Source organism: Apaloderma vittatum, unplaced genomic scaffold, assembly GCF_000703405.1.
Source record: "Apaloderma vittatum isolate BGI_N311 unplaced genomic scaffold, ASM70340v1 scaffold17436, whole genome shotgun sequence".
Classification (NCBI taxonomy): domain Eukaryota; kingdom Metazoa; phylum Chordata; class Aves; order Trogoniformes; family Trogonidae; genus Apaloderma; species Apaloderma vittatum.
Window position 1 is genome coordinate 20,906 of NW_009720203.1, and position 22,739 is coordinate 43,644.

Sequence of the window (22,739 nt, forward strand, 5' to 3'; positions counted from 1 at the left end):
CTTGCTCTGAAGCTGAATGCAGTATGGAGAGGTGTATGTATCTGTGCTTTGATTCTCTCTTTCTTCATCTCTTTGTGATTCCACTTGCAGCTAGGCATGCTTTCTGTTGCCTCTGTAACTAGGAAAAGGAGTCGTTGAAACGTGACAAGCGAAAAGGCTCGGACAAAGAACAGATGCTTTATGTAAGTCTCCATGAGCTTCAAAGAGCGATTTCTGAAGTGGTGCAGCTGCAAATTCCTCAGCTGGACTGTTCCTGCAGCTAGCTGTCAGTTTTGTTCTTCTTTCCTGTATTTAGAGAATTTCAGTTGTTGCTCTGGGACTAAAACAAAAATGGAAATGAAGAAATGAAAAGAGACTTTTAAAAACAAAACTCTTTCACTTTACACCCTCATATCTGCTTCAGCAGCATGAATAAAAGTGGGGCCAGACAGGACCAGACAAAACCTCAGAAAGGTGTTGCTGCGGCTGTGTCGTGGCTGGCACCTAACTCTTACTAAAATTGGAGTGCAAAGAGCGTTTTCACTCCCTCTTTTGACATAATCTTTCTTTTTGGTTTGCCGTTGTGAGATGCAGAGTGCCACTTCCATTCCCCCTTCCGAAAGGATTTGCTATAGAGTTAACTTTTCTGATTGCTCAGCATTTGCTGTCTCAGCTCACTTGTAGTAACACACTGCAACCAAATAATACTTGCTACACTCATGCTGATAGCATGAGTTATTTGTGAGTAATTCGGTGCTAGTCTGGTCCAGATTAGGTCAACAGTACAGGGAAACAAGGGATCAGTAGAAACCAAAGAATTGTTGGTAGAGAGGAAAAGAGATGTGCAGAATCCCTTTACGTACCCTGGGCATCCTGCCATAAAACTTCGAGGTTTCAGTCACCAATAATACGCAAAATAAAAGGGGAACACCAAATGCTCTGTGTGCATATGTGAGGGGAAACCTCTTGCGTGAAAAATTTACTGTGAGCGATGCCTGAGAGCTGACATCTCTCTTAAGTCACTGCTGTGAGTTCACTCAAGTCCGTCGGTTTGCCCGTTTCGATGGGATGTAGCACGTCCACGTGGCGAGCACCGGAGTACCAGGTGGGCAGGGAAACACAGGCTCTAGGGGCTTCTCCGGACAGATCCTCTGGTTTTCAGTATGCTAAAGGTGTTGATGGACAGCAATAGAGACACCGCTAAAAATCACCTTCCAGCACCATAAGTTTACTGCTTGGTAGGTCTTCGTATCTGCAGTTCTATTCAAATGTCACTAGCACACGCCTTGAAACCTCAGTTAGGAAATGCACAATAGAGCCGCTTTCTCTCAGCAGGCAGGAGACGTGAGAATCGTCAAAAGAGCAGCTTTTGCCCGGTATCCCCAGCCCTCCTGCTTCGTGCACCTTAAAGCTGGGGACAATGCGATCGCTCCTGTGTCTGCTCTTACTAATGAGTGAGTCTTATCTCTATATTTATTTTACTTATATTAGAACATAGAGATCTTAGTCTGGCAATAAAGTAATTTCTGGAGACTCAGCTCAGACCCTTAATGTGAGCCGATAAAATGATTCTTATGTAGAAAGTTTGGAGTGCCTGGACTTGTACGGAAAGTCCTTGGCTTGTGATGTGTTTTTCTACTATTTCAGAGAAATTCATACGTTTGGGTGGAGAGAGATTTATAGTTTGTCCTTAGAGAAGGAAAAGTGGCTGCTGGGTGAAATCACTCTCAAATACAAAGCTGATAAGTGATGTTTGGCCTTTTGTTTTTCACTTGTTTGTCTGTTTGCTCCTAGTTCAGTAGATAAGAATAGAACATAGGTGAGATTTTTTTTTTATGTATTCTTTCTTTTCTAGCATGGTTTTAGGTCTACCTTGGATTAAGCAGCACGTACTTCCAGAAATATATTTCCTGCAACTTTTTTGCTTGCTGATCTCCTTAACAAGAGCTCTAAAACATGTAGGATTTTTAAAAAAGAAAATTCAGAAGATCTTTACTTAGGAGTAAGTTTGTGTATAGCAAAGCCTAAGTATGAATCAGAAGGAACGTTTCCTGAGCCAGAGTCTTTATCCCTGTTGTTGTGTCGTGCAGCGTTGCGGGGACAATTCTGCCATGAGCTTGGACACCGCAAGGTCAGCATTCATCTCCTAACCCTGCCGGGAGCCCTGTGAGATTTGCTCAAAGCTCCTTGGCTCCTGACGGGGTTGGGAGATGAATGGCGACCTTGGGATGAGCTGAAGTCTTTAGCTGCGTGTCCCAGAAAGGGTAACACCCCTACGCTGTGGCTCCATTAGCTCAGCCAGCGGGCAACTGCACTGGGGATCATCCTGGTCCCTCTTCCAGCCACTCCACAGATAAATGCTGGTTTGATTCCGTATGGTGGAATTTCTGTTTGTCTTGCTCCCTTTTCAGAAGACTCAATGCTGTATATTCCTACGCCATCTGCATGGAAAAAACATTATCCTTTAGGCGTTCATTTCTTACCCTGATCATCCTCACGTTCTTCCTGCCAAACTTTACGCTCATCCTGGTCCCTCTTCCAGCCACTCCACAGATAAATGCTGGTTTGATTCCGTATGGTGGAATTTCTGTTTGTCTTGCTCCCTTTTCAGAAGACTCAATGCTGTATATTCCTACGCCATCTGCATGGAAAAAACATTATCCTTTAGGCGTTCATTTCTTACCCTGATCATCCTCACGTTCTTCCTGCCAAACTTTACGCATCCAGTGTGTTTGGGAAAAAATTGCTATTAATTTTAATCTTTCAGTGAGATGCTCACCAAAATTCTCTGTAGCTTGCTTTGCTGTAGTTTTAAATTTAACGTCAAGATTTATGCTCTACTGGTTTTTTTCCTTATTTGCGTTTGACTTCTACATATTGCATGATGACGTATCATTTCTGCTAATATGTTTGTTCTTGTGTTTGTCACTGTGCTAGGTGTAAGCACGAAAATTCAGGTTTTTTACTTTCGTTCAAACAAGGACAGAGTCTGTGATCAGATTTCAAATTTGTTGTGTGGTTTGGTGAGACAGCTCAGGGCTTGATTCGCTGCATTTATCCTAGTAGCTTGCCTTCCAAGCACCCTACTTTGTGACATTTTCAGTCTGTCACTTAGATTCAAGTATATTTATCTTCCCAGCCTGTGCATTTACTGAGGTGCTAACACACTTACACAAATCAAGAGCTGAGGTGTGAACAGCAATAAAGGTTGGCTTGCCAGAGTCTTACACCCATATCAGCCCCTTTTCTTGTGGGCTGCCTTGCAAGAAGGAAGTGCATTCATGGAAAAAAAAGTTATCTTTAGGATGCCACTTGAGTTACAGCTTTGTGAATAACGGGTAGAAGTTTTTCTCTTTTTTTGATGGCTGTTTTATATCTATTTGAGGAGTTATTTGACTTCTAAGCAGAGCTGTAACCTCAGCAGAGTATCCATCACATCTGGCACGAATTCGCTCCGTTACTGCCAAGCCTCAGGCTTTTTGTTAGCATCCCACAAAACCTGGGTTCTAGCAGCTTTGCAAGGAGTGAATCCGCTGGTGACACCCTGAAGTGACACAGCACTTGCACGAGCCCTGGAGTTTTGTTTCTTCTCCTGCTTAAATGTAGGCTTGTGAGCTTGAGCTACTAGGAATGTTTTGTTATATCCGAGATGGACTTTGACAACAGAACAACAGGCCTTGTGTTACTTTCTTTTTTTGTTAGGCTGGTCCAGAAAATGCTTTGCCTGAGCTCTGCCTCCAGCTGAGTGCCTTTGCTGTCGTGGTGGGCAGGGTTCAGGGCTGGCTGACTCAAGAGCCCGTTCACTTGGACTCTGCAGATCACAGTGTTCGCTCATTTATTTATTTGTTTTCAGTGGTCAAGTCCTTGTGGAGCTTTAATGTTGACACTGGCAAGACGTGGATCACGCCGCACGCAGCCTCTTTGTTGTGGCCCACGGTTCTTCAGCACTCGGATGGGAACACAACCATGTAAGGAACAGAAGAAAGAAAAACGTAGCCAGGCTTCCCTGCGTGCGCCTGAGGTCCTGTAGCTTCTCACTTTCTGCAGCTGTTAGCACAGCCTCCTCTGCCTGGCACCCAGAATTGTTCTTCAGTTCTCAGGGGCTGATGAGGGGTGTTGGAGCTTCACTGGCGTGAGGTGCACATTGTCAGCTCGTCGGTCGTCGTGATGCTTTTCCCCTCACCCACCGCTGAGTTGTGGCACCGTACAGAACGGACGTCTGCTGGTTTAACCAAACGGCGGAAACAAGCGGCTGGGTTTTTGCAGTACTTCCTGGGGTACTGCAGCATTTCTGGGGCTGCGGCAGTCACAGCACCCACCAGCTGTCTAGAGTTATGTTGTGAGCTTGATCTGAAGACCATGAAGAGTTGGAAGCTGCTGTATTTTGACTATTGGGTCTGTAGGGGAAGAGAAATAGATGGCGAGGCTGGTGACCAGAAGCCAACCACAAGTGGTTGCTATAGAGATAACCTATATTATGCTGAGCAGATTGTTCAGGCCGTGTAGCAGACAGTTTTGGAGTAAAGAAACTTCTACCCTCTGAGCAGAAATTGGCTGGCTCAAAGAACTGTCTCCATTTCACGCAGCAGTGCTGCCATTTCCTAGTATGGTGGTTGGACTTTACTGCTGCACCTCTGGCCACCCTTTATCTCCAGTGTTTTATGAGTGAGTCACTTCCAGACCTCTTTCTTGGTCTGGGGTAGCTCTCCTGAATTCATGGGATAAGGAGATGATGATTTGTAGGAGAAAATAAGTTTTTTTCCTCTTAGTGGCTGATTTGGCTCAAAACCACACTGGAGTCCAGTTAATTAAGAGACATTTTCAGAATAATGGATGGCCACGCTGGGACACAGATGATTGTCTTGGATATTACTGCCAAAGGACTGTGCCCACTTGTGCCACTTTCCCTCTTTTCCACCTTCTTTTCTCATTCTACAGGATTCTGGCTACTTCCTCAGTAGACAAGGGGCTGGGCAGGCTGAGGAAGTGCACTGTTTTGCAGGAGGAGATCCAGTGCCAGGAGATAGCTCTGCGAGGTATGGTCCTACTTCCCGTTCCCAACACTTGCTTTGCCGCGGGGGCACAGAAGCTGCGTGTTCTGGAGAGAACTGGGCATGCTGCTGGGTCCCACAGATGGACGTTTCTTAGATGGAAATGCAACCCCGCGGTCCCAGTGTTTGGGAGTAATATAGCTGGAGGCTGCTAGACCTCTTCTGCCTTAAGTCTTCATCTAAACTCTGTTGAAATACAAGGCAAAGTTTTTTGTTTCCAATACTCATTCCTTTTTGTTTCCAATATTTGTTCCATTTTGTTTCCAATATTCATTTCATTTTGTTTCCATATTCATTACTGCTACAGTTGCTGATAACATTAACTCTGAGTCCTCCCTGTAGCGCAGATATAGGTGACCTTAGCAGTTGTAGCTTTTCTCTCTGTTTATTCTGTTTGCCCAAGGCTGACAAGCACAGTACCCATTGCAGTGCTGGTCTTCATTCATTCAATCATTCATTCAATTTCAGGAAAGATAAAAGGCTCCGAAAACATCCAGGATGGTGGCATAGCTGTTGACAGGAATTCAGATTGGATCCTGGTAAGGGACTGAAAATATCCGTGCCTGGGAATGACTGTAGTTTTTCTAAATGCTGTGTATTTTTGCTGGGAAATGCATATGAGCAGACATAACAGAAGGATGAAGGCTAAAAGCTCTTGGCTGGATACTGGCTGGTTGGGAAGCCAGCTGGGGCATTGCCAGCCAGGAGGGAAAACTGAGAAGGGCCCTTCTCATCACCGGGGGCTGCAGTGGACCCTGCACGTCACTGCACCCTCCTCCACTCATAGGAAAAGGGAGGATGGGCAGAGGAGGCTTAGGAGAACCACCAATCTGGGGGCTAACACCTTGGTCTGGTGAGCCACCCAGCCCCACTTCTTGCCTCTGCTCCGGGCTGGAGCTCTGGGTGACCTGATGTGTCAGGAGTTGCATCAGGAAAGGTGCATTTTGACTCTCACTTTCGGTGCCGTGCAGGGGATGCTGAATCTTTGCCGGATGGCGTCTTCAGTCATTCTCTGCCAAAGATTTTGCTCATCATTCATTAGCCTTCCCTGCCACCCCCACAGGCCTGCCTGCAGAAGAAGCACCGCCGAGCCTTCTCTGCTACTGAGGACCTGAACGGAGTCTGTACTCTGCTCACCTCCGACTTGCGCAGCTCGGCGTTCCTCAACCTCACCAAGATGGGTACAGGAGCAAAGCCAGCGCTGCCTTTGCGGAGGGACAGAAATAACAGCACGAGGCTCTGCTCTAACAGCAGGGACCTTCTGAGTTCTAACCAGCGAGGTCTTTTTTTCTCCCAGGAGAGACTTAGAGCTGAATTTTAACATGCATTACAGTGACTTCAGCGGGGTCACAGGGTTCAGCCTTGGAGATTAGCAGGCAGCAGCAGGGATTTTCTGTTGTGGCATCCCATGCATCCAAAAGATCCAGCTCTTAGGGCAGGATTTATAAAAGCATCAACATTCTTAGTGGATGGGTGTGACAGACATCCACTGGGATTTTTAGAAGTGTTTGGGCACTTAAGGCTGCTCCTTCCAACTAAACTGGGATATTGGGTACTTAATCAAGGAGTATAGAGTGGGTCTGATTGTCTAGCCTTGCTCTGCCTCTTGCTGTCACTGCAAAGAAGCTGACCAGTTTAAATTAGACACCAGTTTAAATTAGACACCTAGATGGTATTGTTCCACCTTCAGTTGTGCAACTGCTGCTAACAGTCTGATCCTCAGGTTTTCTGCAAATTTGTGAACCTGGGTGAAAAGAGATCCTAAGTTTAAGGTGTGTTAATTGGAAGAGTATTTTCAAAAGGTAAAGTGTATTTTTTCCTTGCTTTTTAAACTCTTTAGTTGAGACCAAATTAAATGGCATTCAAAGTAAAACCAGCAAAGATGAGATTGTGAACACCAGCAGTGCTTGTGGTGAGCTCTTTGACAGCCCAGGCAACAACCACGTGTGCAGAGGTGAGTAGCGGACAGGAGCAAGCATTGCTTCCTTCTGCATTAGCAGCTGAGCTTGAAGCGTTCGTCTGGTGGGAGAGAGCTGGGAGCGAGAACTGTTGAGGTTTTGAAGGTTATTTGTAATGGTAAAATTCAACAATCATTACAGTTTCTTTAAAAATCAAACCTGCCATTACAGCGTAGACCACGTCAGCAGGTTGTTTCCTCTTTCAGCTGAAAATATTCCAAGTGAAACACCAGAGCACAGAAAAACTAATGACCATGGTGACAGCAAGCTCCCTTCCTGGATGGACGAGGACCAAGAGGAGGAGGAGGAAAATCACTTGCGTATGTGGTGAAGTATCTTTTAAAAAAATCATGGCATGGACGGTCATGGACTGACAAAGTCTGGGAACCTGCTGTGTCTGAGCTGCCAGACCTGACCTGTAGCTTGGGCTGAAATGACAGCTGAGCAGTATTGGGGTGGCTCAGGTTGCTTGTTCGAGTGAGATTACTTGTGCACTGATTGATAACACTGGATAAAGGACTTGGTCTTGACCAAGACTGCTGACTGCCTTCTCCTCGTTCTGTTACTTTTCATATTCTGGGCAGCTTCTGGAAGAGAGATTGCTTTTATTCTGGATGGATCAGGGAGCATTGAGCCAGAGGATTTTGAAAGAGCAAAAGCATTCATCCACAAGATGATGAAAACACTGTATGAGAAGTGCTTTGAGGTACTCTCTACTCTCCTTCTTTAGCAGGCCAGAGAGCGTGCTGTGCTTTATGTAAGCTGCTTCTTCACCAGAATTTGGGACTGTGCAAGTTGTTTCAGGATAGAAAAGTACTTCCACAACTTGCATGTGTTCTTGCATTTAGCAATGCGTTCCTAGTCTTGATCCCAAGAACACTGTAAAAAATCTGATTCATGTGCTCTGAATTCCTTAGCTCTGCTACGCTGCCATTCGTGAAGTCCAGTGAGCACCCGCCTCGGCTTTCTTGCAGGACAACAGTCATGACTTTCTTCTGGTTTCCTGTCTCTATTCCCATTTTGTTACACCTGTACCCGCAATCACAGAGGTGCCAATTATCTGCCTCTTCAGCCAGCCACCTTGCCAGTCTCGTTAGCTCCAGCCACGTACTGTGTGTGAAGGTGCTCTGCTCTTTCTCCGCTGAGGCTGCAAAGTGTGAGCCACACACCGAGTTTAGGAAAGTCTCTAGCTCTCAAATGCTCCAAGTCTCAGCATATTTTAAATTATTCGCATAGTGGAAGGCAAAAACCTTATGTGTTGTGCAAACGGTCCCACTCTCCAGACTGTCTTTGATAATCAGATCGTCATGGAATAGGAGTACTCTAATATGCAACAGGGAGTAATGAAGGAATAATTCATTAATATCACAGATAATCCCCTCTGCAACCAAACACAGCAGCAAAATGCAAGGGCTTAAAACCAAATCAGTGTTTGCCCCCCAATTTTTTCTCTGCGTACTGATAGTGCTTTCATTTTCCTCAGCTGTAATGTACGTACCACAATCTCCATGTCTGCACTGGACATATGGAAAATCCCCTTTCTCCTGAAAACAAAGATCTTCCTTTCTGAATAGCCTGGCTAATGTTTCTGTTGGGATTTCTGGGCTAGTTGTTGCAGAGAACCCTCCTCCCCTGAATCAACAGTTGTCACAAGCAGGTGCTTATCCTTCCAGTGCAATTTTGCCGTGGTTCAGTACGGGTTTGAAATCAGAACTGAATTTGACCTGCGAGAAAACTGGGATCCTCGTGCCACCCTCCAGAAAGTACTCGACATTGTGCAGGTGTGCAATGTGACAAAAACAGCATCTGCCATGCAGCATGTCCTGTAAGTAACAAAGTAAAGAGCACAAGAAACGAAGGGGATGAATTTCTGGGGCATTTAATGACTAAGGGAGAGGGATGTCTACGGCCATTCAGGTCCTGAAAGCAGCTATTTGGCTGGCAATGGTTGCATGGCAGGCAGCAGTTCCTGTGCCACATTGTAAAAGTTATAAAAGTCATCTGTCTGTACCTAATTCTTGCTGTGGGGACCCTCAGGAAAGTGAGACGGTACCTGGAATTTTCATAATGTGGGAATAAGAAAGAGATTCTCTTGCCACCTTGCTGTGACTTTTAGTTGCAAGTGCATAATTCAGCAAGGCTCTTCCTTCTATCCTAAGGAGGGAAGCTTCAACTTTCATCCCAAATTCCTTTTTTTTTAATGTATTACCAGGGATTCTATCTTCACTGAAAGTCACGGGTCCCGCAAGGATGCAGCCAAGGTCATGATTGTACTTACAGACGGGGAGATACTCCTGGATGAAATGAACTTGACAACAGTGATAAATTCACCCCAAATGGCAGGAATCGAGCGCTACGCCATTGGGGTAGGTTGGGAATGTACTTGGATCGTATCTTCCTTCCATTTCTTGGTGGCAGGGGGGGCAGCGAAAAGGAGAAACTGATCCATGTATGGTTCCAGTAAATAAGGGACGAGGCATGCATAAAATAAGGAAGTGAAAGATGCGGCTACGGCATGAACTGCTGCTGTAATCTCTGTAGCGTCAACTCTGTGCCCACGGTTGTTCCTTCCCACACCCGGCACGTTCAGCACCCTGTATCCACTTACAGGCTTTTCGGAACAGAGCCATGCTTTCAGATCAGACCATCTCGTTCTTCCTTGTGCAAAGTTTGGAAAAATCTTTCTAAACCCACTGAATCTTAGTCTTAGTCAAGTCTAGCTCCACAAAGTGTGATTTATGTTTCCTTATCCGGGTTATTCTGGGAAATAAAATGTTGAATTAAGTAGGTGGGATAAGATGACTCGAAAGGCTGCTTCTTTTGACTGATTTGCATCTCTTCTGCAGGTGGGAGATGCCTTCAAAAAACCGAAGGCCCTAAAGGAGTTGCGGCTAATTGCATCTGGTCCAGATGACACTAACGTGTTTCAGGTGACCAATTATTCAGCATTAGAAGGGCTGCTTTCAACCCTGCAGCAGAGTATTATTGGTATAGAAGGTAAATAGCAACCTTTCTATTTCTTTAGTTCCTTTGAGAAATAAGGAGAAAGTAGCTTACCCTGTTTCTATTGCATCCTCAGGTTTGCAGGGTGATGCTCTGCAATATGAGCTTGCACAAGCTGGTTTCAATGTGCAGGTCTTGGATAAGGTAAATTTTCTGCATTTAACTCTGCTCAATGGTTGTAGGCTGTGCTGCTGCTTCGATACTCTTTTTGGAATCCTCTGGCTTAAAACCTTGGTCCATTTAGGGCAAGAATGATCTCTGTCCGTGTTGGAAGCGGATGCTGAGGAAGCTAATGAACATTCCTCAGCCTTGGCTGCAAGGAAAACACTGGCTTTTTCTTTTTTTCTTTTTTCTTTTTTTTCCCCCCCTCAAAAAAAATTTAATGTAGTGATCTGGGAGATGTGCAGCTGCTTCTCTGGTGCTGGGGACTCGTCTTGTCTTTCCTCAATGTGTGGCAGGAGCTGGAAAAACTGCCCAAGCGACAAGGTCTAGGAAAAGAGTGCAGAAGCTGCAAGCCAGGAAACATTGCTCCTCACTAAACTGCTTTGCAGGGCACTGGAGGCGATTGCCCTGTGTTCGTCTCTTCTAATCCCGTCTAAATTTGTTACTTCTGCAGCAAGTCTTAATGTTTGGTGCTGTGGGGGCCTTCGACTGGTCTGGTGGAATTCTGCTGTATGATCTGGCAACCAAGACCGCTGTTTTCCTGAATGAATCTAAAGAAGCAGCCGAAAAAGCACAATACAGTTATCTAGGTAATCTGCTCACTCGCCTCTGAGATCAAACGACAACCTGACTGCGGTTTGCGTAGTTTGTGTGTAGTGCAGTCGGACAACACTGACTGCGTTTGCCTGAAGAAGGCCACCTCCTGCAGCATTTTACTAGAATTTGGGTATTTTCTCTAGCAGGGAAAGACATTCTGGGGAAAACCCGCTCTGCCTCCTTATATGGGGGAATATACGACTTGTTTTCTCCTGTGAGTTATGGTGCCTTGTGGTGTTGTTCTGTTAACACATGGCATTTGGTTTCACTGTGTAAGGATACTTGCAGCAAAGGGCATTTTGGGGAGTAGATAAGGAGAAATATTTCACTTGTTATGAGTGTGCGAAGTAGTAATAGCTTGTGAATCAACACGGTTCTTGCCTCAGTGACAAATGAAGCCTTGCTTGTTCACCCTAGTGCTTTGTAGCCCCAGGAGCCCTGTGTCTCCCGACTGTAGCCTTGGCCACAAAATCTCACCCGGTTCTGTGAGGAGCTGTGGCCCATTTGTGTCAGGAGGATCATTACCCCGTTACCTCTGTGTTAGCAGAAGATCCATCACAGATCTCTTTTTGCTTTCAGTACACAGTATAGGGTTTTCTTCCCTTCTGTGAGGGGCGATAAACTTGCAGCTTGCAGGCATAAGAATTAAAAACCTGAACTGTGATAAATGTTATCAAGAGTTCAAGCATATTTTTCAGAGCAGTAATTTATTCAGTTACCCTACAAGCTGCTAGGAGAGGAAAACCTCAGCTCAGCTGGCCTTTCTCTCAGACAAGTTACCTGCTATTTCCTAGTTGATGTTTTAATGAGATATACCCTGTAATCAAAGCCACAACAACTAGACATGGTGTGAACTCCTGGATCCGATTGCATACGTGGGTCTGTGTCTCAGGCCAAGCTCAGTGAGTTATTCCTTCAGCCGTATCCGGCACTGACAAATACACTGACTGTATTTTTCTTTGTGTGTGAATGCACCAGGGTACAGCGTGGCAGTGGCATACGCGGAACACGGACCGTTGTACGTGGCTGGAGCTCCACGGCACAGCATGACAGGGAAGGTGCTGGTGTTTCAGGATGGCCGCTTAAAGCAAACGCTGCAAGGAGAACAGGTACTGGGCTTGGCTCCTCGGGAGGGCGTCAGGTGGGCTGTGAGCGTCCCATTTGCTCAAAACACAGCTGCGTTTTCTCCTCTGGACACACTTGTACCCGTACACTGATTTAGCCAGGTGTGGATTACACAGTCTTTGTTCACTCCACACTGCTTTGGGAACATCAGAAGAAATCATGAAATTTGGAAAAAGACTGGGAAAAAACTTAGCTAAGTGGGGCGTACTATATTTGTGTTCTGTTCCCATAGTTCGTGGGGAAAGAGGTCGTCAGCTGTGGTATTCTTTTTTCTCTGTCAGATTGTTGAATAATGATTGTTACTGCTAAACTGGTTACAGGATCTGTCCCTGAGGATGGCTGTAATAAAATAAATAAATGATCCACGTATAAGTAGATATGTGATGTTTTGTTCTAAAAATTGCCTTACTGCTGCAAAGGACACTAATTCTACAAAGCTATATATAGAGAATTCCAGCGAAAGAGCTGCTTGTCTTTTTCTGGAGCGCAGGTTGGATCTTATTTTGGATCTGAGCTCTGCCCGCTTGATGTGAACCACGATGGGGTGACAGATCTTCTCCTGGTTGGAGCTCCGTTTTATCACATTCGAGGGGAAGAAGGAAGGGTTTACGTCTATCGCCTGGAGACAGAGGTAAAAACACTGTTAGCGTAAACACTCCATGTTGGGGATTTTCCAGCCATGCCTAAGTAGTGACAACTAAAGCATTCCTCCTTTGTGCTCTCACTGAGTGTGCTCTCCCTGTATGGTAGAAGCCAGCGGTCCTGTCTTAGTCATCAGAATATAAAGAGAAATAACTAAAGAAATAAAACCATTCTGGGCCTAAAGGGTCCTTTTATCTCAGTGTGATAAAATCACGTCTTTTGCCTGTACATAGGCAATTTGTTGGTGCAGACCAAGGAGTGTTCTTTGCAATACTTGAATAAATGGATGTGTGGGGAGCTGCTAAAACTTTGCTCGCCAGAACGTGTAGAAAACACAATGTTTTCTGGGCCTAGCTACAGGATCCGTTACACGACATACAGAATATACAGGACATAAGATAATTTTGAATGAGAAGTGAACTTTAACAGCAGACCGGGAGAAAAGCCTCTTTGCACTGCTGACATTTGCTCAGGGCACCTACAGGATGGCTCGAAGGAGAAAAATACAGTCCAGGCATGGGTTAGAATGCAAATGCACCCTCTTGTGGCTTATTTCTGTAGTAAGATGGAGAAGATGGAATGGGTTGATGGTTTCTGAAGCAAAACAAACTGGGGATTAGAATCATAGAATCAGTCAGGCTGGAAGAGACCCTTGGGTTCATTGAATCCAACGATCAACCCTACTCTACGAAGTTCACCGCTAAACCGTCTGCCCCAACACCACACCTAAACGACCCTTAAACACCTCCAGGGATGGGGACTCAACCTAACTCAACCTGCTGTTGATTTCAGACAGCGCGTCAGCGTGTCCGCTTGCTCAGGGCTTCTGTGCGAGCGTTTGCATGCTCTCAATGCAAAAGGATCAAGCTTTTGTTCCGAGAGTCAGCTGATAACTTGATATAATTATTAAAGAGCTTAGGGCTTTTTTCACCTGTAAGAACTTTAAGTGTGCAGCAAGGTTATTATTTTTTTTAAATGAAAGTGCTACTCGCGCTACATTTGTTACAAATTAATTTCCTTCTTGGGTGTTTTGCAGACTGGTTCGTTCACTTTTAAAGAACACTTAAAGGCGCAAGTGACCTCTCCTTTTGCAAGATTTGGGTTCAGTGTGTCCAGCATTGGAGACATCAATGGGGATGGATACGAGGATATTGCAGTTGGAGCCCCCCTCGAAGATCAGCTTTCAAACAGTTCCTCTTTTGGCAGCATTTACATCTTTAATGGTGATAAGGACAAGATCGAGAGCTCTTTTTCTCAAGTATGTGTCTTGTTGGGAACTGGCTCCAGTACACCTTGAGAGGGAAAACGTGTGGTTTTGTAGCAGCGGGCTGGGAGGAAGAATTTCCATATTTCATTTGCATTGATGGGTGAGAAATTTGAGATGTCAGGTGGTTCTCATGTGACACCACAGACAGGTTCCTGCAGCAGAGCTGCTCACTAACTGCAATTGTTCACCTGCCTGCTTAGGCAGAGGAGCTGAGTTTGGTGCTGCCTGTAGAACAGCACAGCCTTGTGTAAGCCTGCCTGACCATTACAGGGCATTGAGAGTCAGTATTCTGCACCTCAGGAGTGTTAAAAAATTAACAGCAGCCTTGTGAAAAGAAGTATATTTTCCCAAGGGCAGAAGAGAGATCCTGACCTGTATTTGTTGATGTTTTCCCCCCCTTTTAGAGAATAAAAGCCTCTGAAATTTCTTCAGGCCTCCAGTATTTTGGACAATCCATTGATGGTGGCTTTGATTTCACTAATGATGGTCTCCAAGATATTACAGTGGGAGCTCTGGAGAACGTGATTGTGCTCCGGTAGGTAATAAGTGCTGGGGAAATGCTTCCAAGACAAATATAGAATCTGTGTTCCAAGCACTGTGTAATGATTCTACTTTTAGTTCAGCGTCAAAGGGACATTAAAAAAAAACAACAACAACTTTTCCCAGTGCTAGAAATGATTTAAAATGTAAAGCCTTTAGTTGCAAAGGCTTCTATGTTTGCGTCTAAAGCTTTGAACAATATGAGATAGTGTATATGAAGTGACTAACATAGATCTAGGTTTAAGAAGACTGCGATGTCTGTAATTCAGCACTAATAATATAGGTCATTTAGAGAAAAAAACTCCCAACAAATTCTTTACATACTGTACCTCATTTTCAGTCAGACATCTGGTAATTGAGTGATCCATGCGGTTCACATGGCAGAAAGAATTGATTTTGTTCTTGCATTTTGTGCCTGAAAACAAATCACAGATAAAGAATTTGAACTGCTAGATAATGTGTTTATCTAATGGAAACATAAACACCATGTTTAATTCTGAAACTCCAGCCATCTTGGTGTATTTTGGCTGTCTGTTCCTTCAGACTCTTGGGATTTTTTGTGTTCTGAACATTCCCAGCAGAAGCTGGAACTTCTGTAAATAGGCCAGCCTGGTCCAGGTGAAATACCATGGAAATACTGAGCAGTTCTTGTTCTTGCTGCCAGGCTTTCTTAAAACATTTTTCCCATAATGTTTCGGTTCAAAAATGTTTGATTTTATTCCTTATCTGTTCTTTATTGACTAGCTCGAGACCAGTTGTCCGCGTGCTCACCAGCATGAGATTCAATCCTGAGAGAATCCCAGTTTTCCAAAATCACAGCATTGTTACAGCAAAACTGTGTTTCGATACAATCTCAGCTTTACCAGTGCCTCAACAAGGTACCAAATAAGAATCTACAGTCCTACCTGCCCTTGGAAACTTGGTACTGAGGATAATTTCTGGTACATCTAACAAAGCATTCTGAATATCCTGCAGTGTTTTCACAGTCATATGTTCTCTACACGGTGGACTTAGATGTGAAAATGCCGAAGACGAGGGTACAGTTTGAAGATCAGAACACCACGAGGAGCGGAAAGCTGTCGGTGAGCACGCGTGTGTGCTCCGAGCTGCAGCTTTATGCGCTGGTAGGTGACGTTGCTCACTTACTACAGAAGGGTTGAGAGGACAGGATTTTTTTAAACAAAATCTGCACGATGATGAGTCTTTATTGAAACACAAAAATACTAACCCTGAGAAAAGTCCACCCCAGTATAGACTGGCTGAGTGTGTTTTGCAGCTGAGGCAGGAGATGTCATTTGCCGGTTTTGGTTTGTGTTGCTATAAATCAAACTCTCACCCTTTTGTGTCAACGTGTAAAGTATTTCTAATCATAAAATCGTAGGAAAGGCATGAAGCTCTACAGGATTAAAGCAAACATAAGGAAATGGTTTCACAATGCGTAACTGAATCACTGAACTTGTTATCCAGAGGATGTAATGGGAGCCAAATGTATAAAATGATTTAAAAAGCCACCTGAGAAGCTTATGCTCCACTGATGGCTATTAAACACAGTGACCCAAAGAAAACGTCTGAAATAAAATGTCCCTAAATATGCCAGATGATAGAAGCTGGAACAGAGATAACATGTGTGAAGACTTTTGCATTTTAATGCCCAGATATTTTCTCATTTACTGTCCTTCCTTTCTTGCAGCCATGTGATCTTGACTGTTTTTCCAGTGTTTTTCTGAGAGTTAAACACAAGCTCTATGAGAAAAATTCTAACACGGAGTTTGCTGTTCCCGTGCTGGACAGAGACCAGCCATCAGAAACATATTTTCAGGTAACGAAATGCAGCACTACCAAAGAGCTTTCTCTCTTTCAAGGATGCAAAGCTTTTACTAAAAACAGAAAATAAAAAATGTGGGTTTCTAGACTTTGCACATTGTCTTCTGCCCTCCCGTCCAAGTTACAATACTCGATTCTAGGTAGACTTTAGGCCCAGGTTTTCCCCAAACAGACCCTTGTATCTTGTTAGGAGAATCTCATCTCTGAGGTCCGACCTCAGATCTGCTAAAAAATTGCTTTACTTTTGACCACAACGTTTCTCCTGTGCCTCTGTATAAAATGAGATCAGATGCTACCTGTGAAGAAGGCAGAGGGTTTGTGTGTCATTAAAATTACATATGTATTGGGTTTTTTTAGTTTTAGCTGTTTGTTTCCAATCAATATCTGGGAGGCTGTAAACTTTGAATAAACCTAAAGATTAAGTGTGATGTCCAGTCTCCTCTCTTGCAGTTTTGTAGCAGGATTCCTACATACTGATCTGAAATCTAAATCACAGCTTCTGAAAAAGATTCCAGAAGGCTCTGTAAATTATTGCTTAAGAGGAGCCTTTACCTCAATTCAATATTGAATTAGCTGTCCATAAAGCATAGGACAGAGAAATTAGGGCAACATTTGGCACTGAGCAATAATGGATGCTAATTACCACAATTGCAGTACTCTTAGGGGTTATGATACTGATGGTACATTTATTTCCTAAGAATAATTCATGAGATTGTTGTTGGTCAGCATTGCTTAGTACTTATGAACCCAACATCTAATTATTAATTATCATCAAACTTCTCCAGAAACATCAGCTACAGAGTAGATTTTTATTGGTGAATAAATACTTCCTTGCTAAAGGAAGTAACTTTGTCTCTACAAAACAGTGTCCCTACAGCATATGAGTATATTTAATCAAAAACCCCATATTGTCTTTGGAAAAGAAAGTGACATGTGTTGCCCTGTGGTAATTCAGGGGTAAACAACAGGCATTTCTTTCACAAGACCTTGTCCCCATTGAAGATGTTATTGCTTCTCCTGGGAGTCGAATTACAAAACAACATCAATTTAGGACTGACTGATCGCTAGAGGGTCTTGTATTTCCAGCTTCTCCTTAACTGAGGTCATGGGAACTTTGGTTTTCAGAGAATGTATGTGTATACGTAAAAATATTCTGAAACTGCCACCTTAGAAAAATTAGAATGGTTACAATCTGACTTGATCTGTGTTTGCTTTCAGTTGCCGTACAAGAACTGCAACAAGACCATCTGTACTGCTCATTTGACTTTGACAAGTCAGATTCAGTGAGTCACAGTACTGCTATTGTCCCGATTTTGCATTTAGCATTCAACTAAAATGTAATCTCTGTGCGTAAGCCGTTTTCTTCAAAGTCTCTGACAGGATTTGCTGCCCCTTTGTTTATATGACATTCTGGCCAATACATCCTTTCCACAGCATGACATTCATACAAGGCTGTACCTGTACGCGTCCACGGGTGTTGCTGGGCTGCTCTGGGAAATCTCAGAGGAAAGATCAAGGTTTAAACAACTAGCATTTAACTCTGAACAGGTGATTTTGCTTCAGGCTGATGTGCAGCAGAGTTGCTCAGTTCACACAGCCTTAGACAAAACAGCAGACATCTCCTCTTTGTAAAACTTTACCCTGGAGATTCACTGGAAAGTGAATCAAGTGGGACAATGTTTAAAGTCTGTCTTGATGTAAAACCGTAGAGGATAAAATGTTGCATAAAGTTCAGAGATGACTGCCTCCAATATTAAGGGAGCATTTTCTTACACCCCTGAAGAATATTGAAAAAACAATCGGGCTATTGCATTATCCTGTGTGTGAAAGCTTTTGAAGGGAGTAATTACCAAAATCAGGAGGCTTCAGACCTCTTATTAAATAACAACCCCTAGAAATCACACGTCACCCATATTTTTCTGTCTGCTTCTAGAAAGGAAATAGTGGTGGGCCACACTAAAGAAGTGATCATGAGAGTTTCACTAACGAACAGCGGAGATGACTCGTCCATGACAACCATGGTCTTGAACTATCCTAAAAACCTACGTTTTAAGAAGGTGACTGTTGAGGTACGATTGTAGAACAACGCTTCAGCTAGCAGCACTGCCGAAAGAAAATCCAGCACAGGCTCCTAGTAATTTAGTACCTAAATAAATCTTGAAGTAAGGTGCAGAAAAGCACTTAAACTGTTACGACTAGAGCCTGAATACTGGCTTTATCTGATTAGCTCCCAAGCTTTTATTGGGCAATTTGTACCTAATTTGTTTTATGAGAGCAGAGGCAGACTGAGTTGAATTTCCCAGTCTGTTTTCATTCGACATTAAAGAGCACTCCTGTTCTGTTGGCAGCCATCCTCTCCTGCTATTCACTGTGGCCAACCAATACCATTAACTTCTGTAGTCTCATCCTGTAACTGCAGAATTGGGCACCCAGTATTCAAGAAGACAACTGTAAGTAGAGCTCATTATTTCCACCTTTTCCCTACCTCTAAATGACACCTTCAGTTAGCTGCTGCTGCATCCTCTAGCTCTACAATCAGGCCGGAGCTGCCACTCTTCCCAGTTTGGCTTTTGGCTGGTGTGTGTTTTCTCAAGGGAAGACGTAATTTTCATATTCTTGCACTTGACTCAATGTCTAATTTCTCTAAAAGGGAATGATGAGCAGTAAATACATTACCATCGTTTTAAGGGTACCCTGGTAAGTTAAAGAGTATTTACAGTGTAATTGATGTTTTGTCGTGTCTTTCTCTTCCCTCAAAACAGGCAAAATTTTCTGTGATTTGGCAGTTAGACGAAGGCATATTTGAAAATAAGTCTGCAATCACCGTTAATATCACCAAGTGAGTGTTCCTGGTTTTGACACAAAACACACCGTGAACTAGAAAGGCAGTATCAGAGTTCATACTCGGTGCCCACACTGTTTGTCAGTCACTGGTTATGCAAAACTACACTTGTTCTTTTCAAGCATTTGTATCCATGTGAAAATTTCTTCCTTCCCTTAGGATAATTTTAGCTTTGCTCATACTTCATTATTTCAATAAAAGATGGAGGAGCCTTTAAAGGTCCTAATTTAAATGTAGTACCTATTTAAAACCTTGTGGTTTTTGAAATAGCAACCTGCATTCTGGCATCTTCCTTCCTTAGGAGAGAACAGATGATTAAAATACAAAAACCAGCTCTGTTAGAAGTAAAGCTTTTGCTCCAGATGATTGGGGTGAAAACATGTTCAGGGCGTTTTTCTTGACTGCAGGCAGTTACTGTTCAGATTGCTTTCTGTCACCTTCCTCCCATTAAAATTTAAGGGGACGAACTAGTACACAGCAATTTTTTTTTAAACAGAGTATCTTTAAAAAGGAAATGAGAACTCACCTCTGGCAGCTATGCTTCCCTGCAAGCACAGTTTAAGGCAAAGGTTTCTTTATGAATTCCATGTTGTTTTGTGAGGAGTAGGAGCTTTAAATATTGATTAAATGCCAGCAATATTCACAAATCCGCATTGGTTTGCGGGGAAAACATATCAAGGTGATGGCTGCTTTCAAAACCTGCATAATAAAGGGCTACTCCAACACTTGTACCTTGTCACCAGGCAGGCTGGCACCTCTCCTTTCAGAAATTACTGCCACTCTGTTTCCATCCCTCTTGCACAGCCAATATTACCAGTTCTCAACCCATAAAAATAGAGGACCAAGGCAGAAAGATAATGATGTTGTTTCATCCATACTTTTTTTTTTTTTCCTAAAGCCTAAATGAAAATAGCACCGTTCTGACCGAGGAACATGTCCTTGATGTCAGATACGCAGTCGCTGCAGTCCTTACCACGTAAGTTTTAAGAATATTCAATTATATTGTGCTGCTTTAGTCAATCAGAGGGGAAAACAAAAAGATTGAGAGGATGCCTGGCAAGATTCCAATGCAATTTCCATCTTAATAATTTCAAGCTCTGCAGATTGTCACATCACTTTCTGTGGTACTGGACAGCAAACGCAAACAGTCCGAAAGACAGAACACTAAACCCAACGTGCTGTGGGCAGGGTGGTACCTGGGGGTCTCCAACTGCTTAGCTTGTAAAAAGTCAACTTCAAGAGAAGTTCCAGGATGCACGTAATTTGGACAAACTGCATGTACGAACACATACAGACAGACAGCATTCCCACTGTAACAAATCTGATGAGGCTACCCCTTAATTACTTAATGCATCTGGGTCATTTGATGTACTAATCTTTAATAATACTCTAATTTACTTTTCACTATGATTTATTCTTCTCTTTAGACCAGTTTCTTTAATGTACATGAATGTTAGCAAAGGACTTACTGAAAACAAAGAATTCAGATTCAGCGTAAGTACAGCTTCAAATTTAGGTCACCTGACCTGTCTGTTTTGGGGACTAAAGAACACTTATTTCCTTATGCATTTTCTTCTGTAGGTAAATGGAGAAAATCGCTTTAATGCTACCATCAATTTACAGATTTGGGTTCCTATCAGTATAGATGGTCACACCATAATCACAGTCAAAAATGCATCAGGAACACAGGTACTTTTTCTTATTATTTTCATAATCAATTACCTCTTCACTAGAACTTAAGAGAGAGAAAAAACCCACTGCATTATTACAGATTAGAGTTTTTAAAACATATGCTATAGAAACTTCACATATTTACATTTTGTAGCGTCCTTCCGGGTATAAATTTTGCCAAACTGAACACAAGTCAGTTTAGAACCAAGTCAAAAGGTGGGTTTTCCTCTCTCTGTCCCCAAATGGGCTAACAATATTCACCTTTGTCTTCACTGTCCAGAACTGTAGGGTTTTTCACTTTGAAAAAAAAGAACTTGTAAGAATGACAACATAGTAAGGAAAGAACCTTTAATAATCTAAGACTAAAAAGTAAGAAAATTCTGGTGGAATTCAAAACATTAACTGAACCTGAGGAAATCTCTTTTCCCCCTTCTCGAACAGCAACTCTGTTCTCTTGAACCACCACCCCTCAAAGAAAAAGGTACATATGGAAAACCTTAAAGCAGAAGAATTTTTTTCCAAGTTTTTTTAGACATTTTTGACAGCATATTATACACATCAGTAGCCGATCATGACACTTTGTTGTGCCAACATTTAAAAAGACTACTTATAAAAATCCAGCACAGGAGGAAGGCAGTGTCGGTGACTTAGTTCTTGGCAATATTACACTCCCTTGCTTACTGGAAGAGGCTGCTGTTTTTTAAAACTTCATTGGCAGACTCAAAGGTCAGGACTTCTTGGTGGAACTTAATGAGCTCCTGCTTTACTTTCCTCATGGAAGAAGTCGATTCCTTCTTCTTGTAGCACATGTCATTCAGAAGTTTATCTGATAGGTAGTGCAGCCAGAGGACGTTGCTGTGCGGATGATAGTCAGTCCAGCTGTTGGCGTTCTGCGCTTTCATTTCCCGGTAGATATCGAACTGGTAGTCCCCCGTGCCTTGGAACAGCTCTTCATCAGTGGAAAGGTCACAAAACACAGTTAGCCCGTCCTTCTCCAGCCGGGACAAAGTATAATCTATGATGTTGACATGAAGTCCTCCTGTGGGGACTGTGCATGTTGCCCCATTCAACACGTAATTAAGCTTCTTTATGTCCGTTTTCTTTATCAGTACATTCCCCCAGTGCAGGTCTCTGTGCTCAAAGCGCAGTTCTTGTTCTGCCACGGCCAGGGAAGCAGTGACCTGGTGCAAAATGCTCTTTGCGGATGCCACTGAACTTAACCTCTTTCTCATATTCTCCAAGTCACTGCCTCCAAATTCAAACTCCAGAATCATGAAGAGCTGCTCGTCCCCAAAAAGGTCTGGCCGATCATTCTCCGATCCCGTTGCTTCGTGGTATTTGTCCCAGGCTTCCAGGAGATGCTGGGGATAGGCCCCCTGAACACAGTGCACAGAGTATAAGGTGATGAACCCAACGGTCCTGTTCACAGACCCTTCGCACAGAAGACTGAGTTCTTTTGAAATTATTATCTCGGGCAGAATCTCTCCAAAGCTCTTTTGAGCTTCCCCATTTACTCTCTTGGTCCCCTCAATGGGAATTATTTTTAAGGCCACAGGTCCTCTCTCACTGTCGATCTGGAAAACCTCTCCAAACACTCCTTCTCCAATTTTCTTGCAGTCTTTCATCTTATCTAAAGGAATGCATTTCTCAAAAGTGATAGGGCCCTCCTGGTGGCATTCCCCAAACACCTTCTCTGCATCTGTAAGCATCAGCTCCAGGACAGAGCAGGAACTCCTGGGAGCCAGCAGGGCCATGGGGGAAGCAGACCAGGCTGAGCACTGGGCCTCAGCAGCAGACAGGGCTGCTTGGTGCTGGGATTTCACAGAAGAGGTACAAAGGATGCTGCTGCAGGCACTCTCCTCCGTGGTAACTTTCTTCTTCTTATGGAAGGACAAAGATGCTCGGACTCTAGCCCAGGAATGGGAGTTATTGAGGAGTGAATAGTCATTGTCTCTCATATCTTCAGACAACTCCAGAACACCCTTCTTCGTTCCTTTTTGCCTCATCTGTGGTCTGAAAAGGGAGTTAGTAGGTTGCTGCTGCCTCTTGTTTTTGTACCGTTTTGGTCGGAGCCTTAT

General features: G+C 43.5%; 2 protein-coding genes across 2 annotated transcripts; one reads left to right on the forward strand and one right to left on the reverse strand.

Annotated features, from left to right (window-relative positions):
* The first annotated feature begins 1,042 nt into the window (after nucleotides 1-1,042).
* On the forward strand, nucleotides 1,043-21,162 carry LOC104275094 (integrin alpha-E-like). The gene is made up of 29 exons (XM_009870944.1): nucleotides 1,043-1,084; nucleotides 2,070-2,110; nucleotides 2,391-2,552; nucleotides 4,918-5,015; nucleotides 5,499-5,569; nucleotides 6,094-6,211; nucleotides 6,871-6,984; nucleotides 7,195-7,308; nucleotides 7,573-7,694; nucleotides 8,662-8,813; nucleotides 9,201-9,354; nucleotides 9,835-9,985; nucleotides 10,068-10,135; nucleotides 10,608-10,743; nucleotides 11,729-11,859; nucleotides 12,366-12,506; nucleotides 13,554-13,775; nucleotides 14,189-14,319; nucleotides 15,069-15,202; nucleotides 15,300-15,448; nucleotides 16,015-16,143; nucleotides 17,367-17,431; nucleotides 18,082-18,217; nucleotides 18,497-18,598; nucleotides 18,911-18,987; nucleotides 19,889-19,966; nucleotides 20,418-20,484; nucleotides 20,572-20,679; nucleotides 21,103-21,162. Exons 1-29 carry the CDS (start codon nucleotides 1,043-1,045, stop codon nucleotides 21,160-21,162), a joined length of 3,273 nt encoding a protein of 1,090 aa, XP_009869246.1.
* Nucleotides 21,163-21,338: 176 nt separating this feature from the next.
* Nucleotides 21,339-22,733, reverse strand: GSG2 (germ cell associated 2 (haspin); the record flags this gene model as incomplete). Its single annotated transcript, XM_009870945.1, has 1 exon — nucleotides 21,339-22,733. A coding segment is annotated over one exon (1,395 nt), but the record flags the coding sequence as incomplete, so codon positions are not given.
* Between the last annotated feature and the right edge of the window lie 6 nt (nucleotides 22,734-22,739).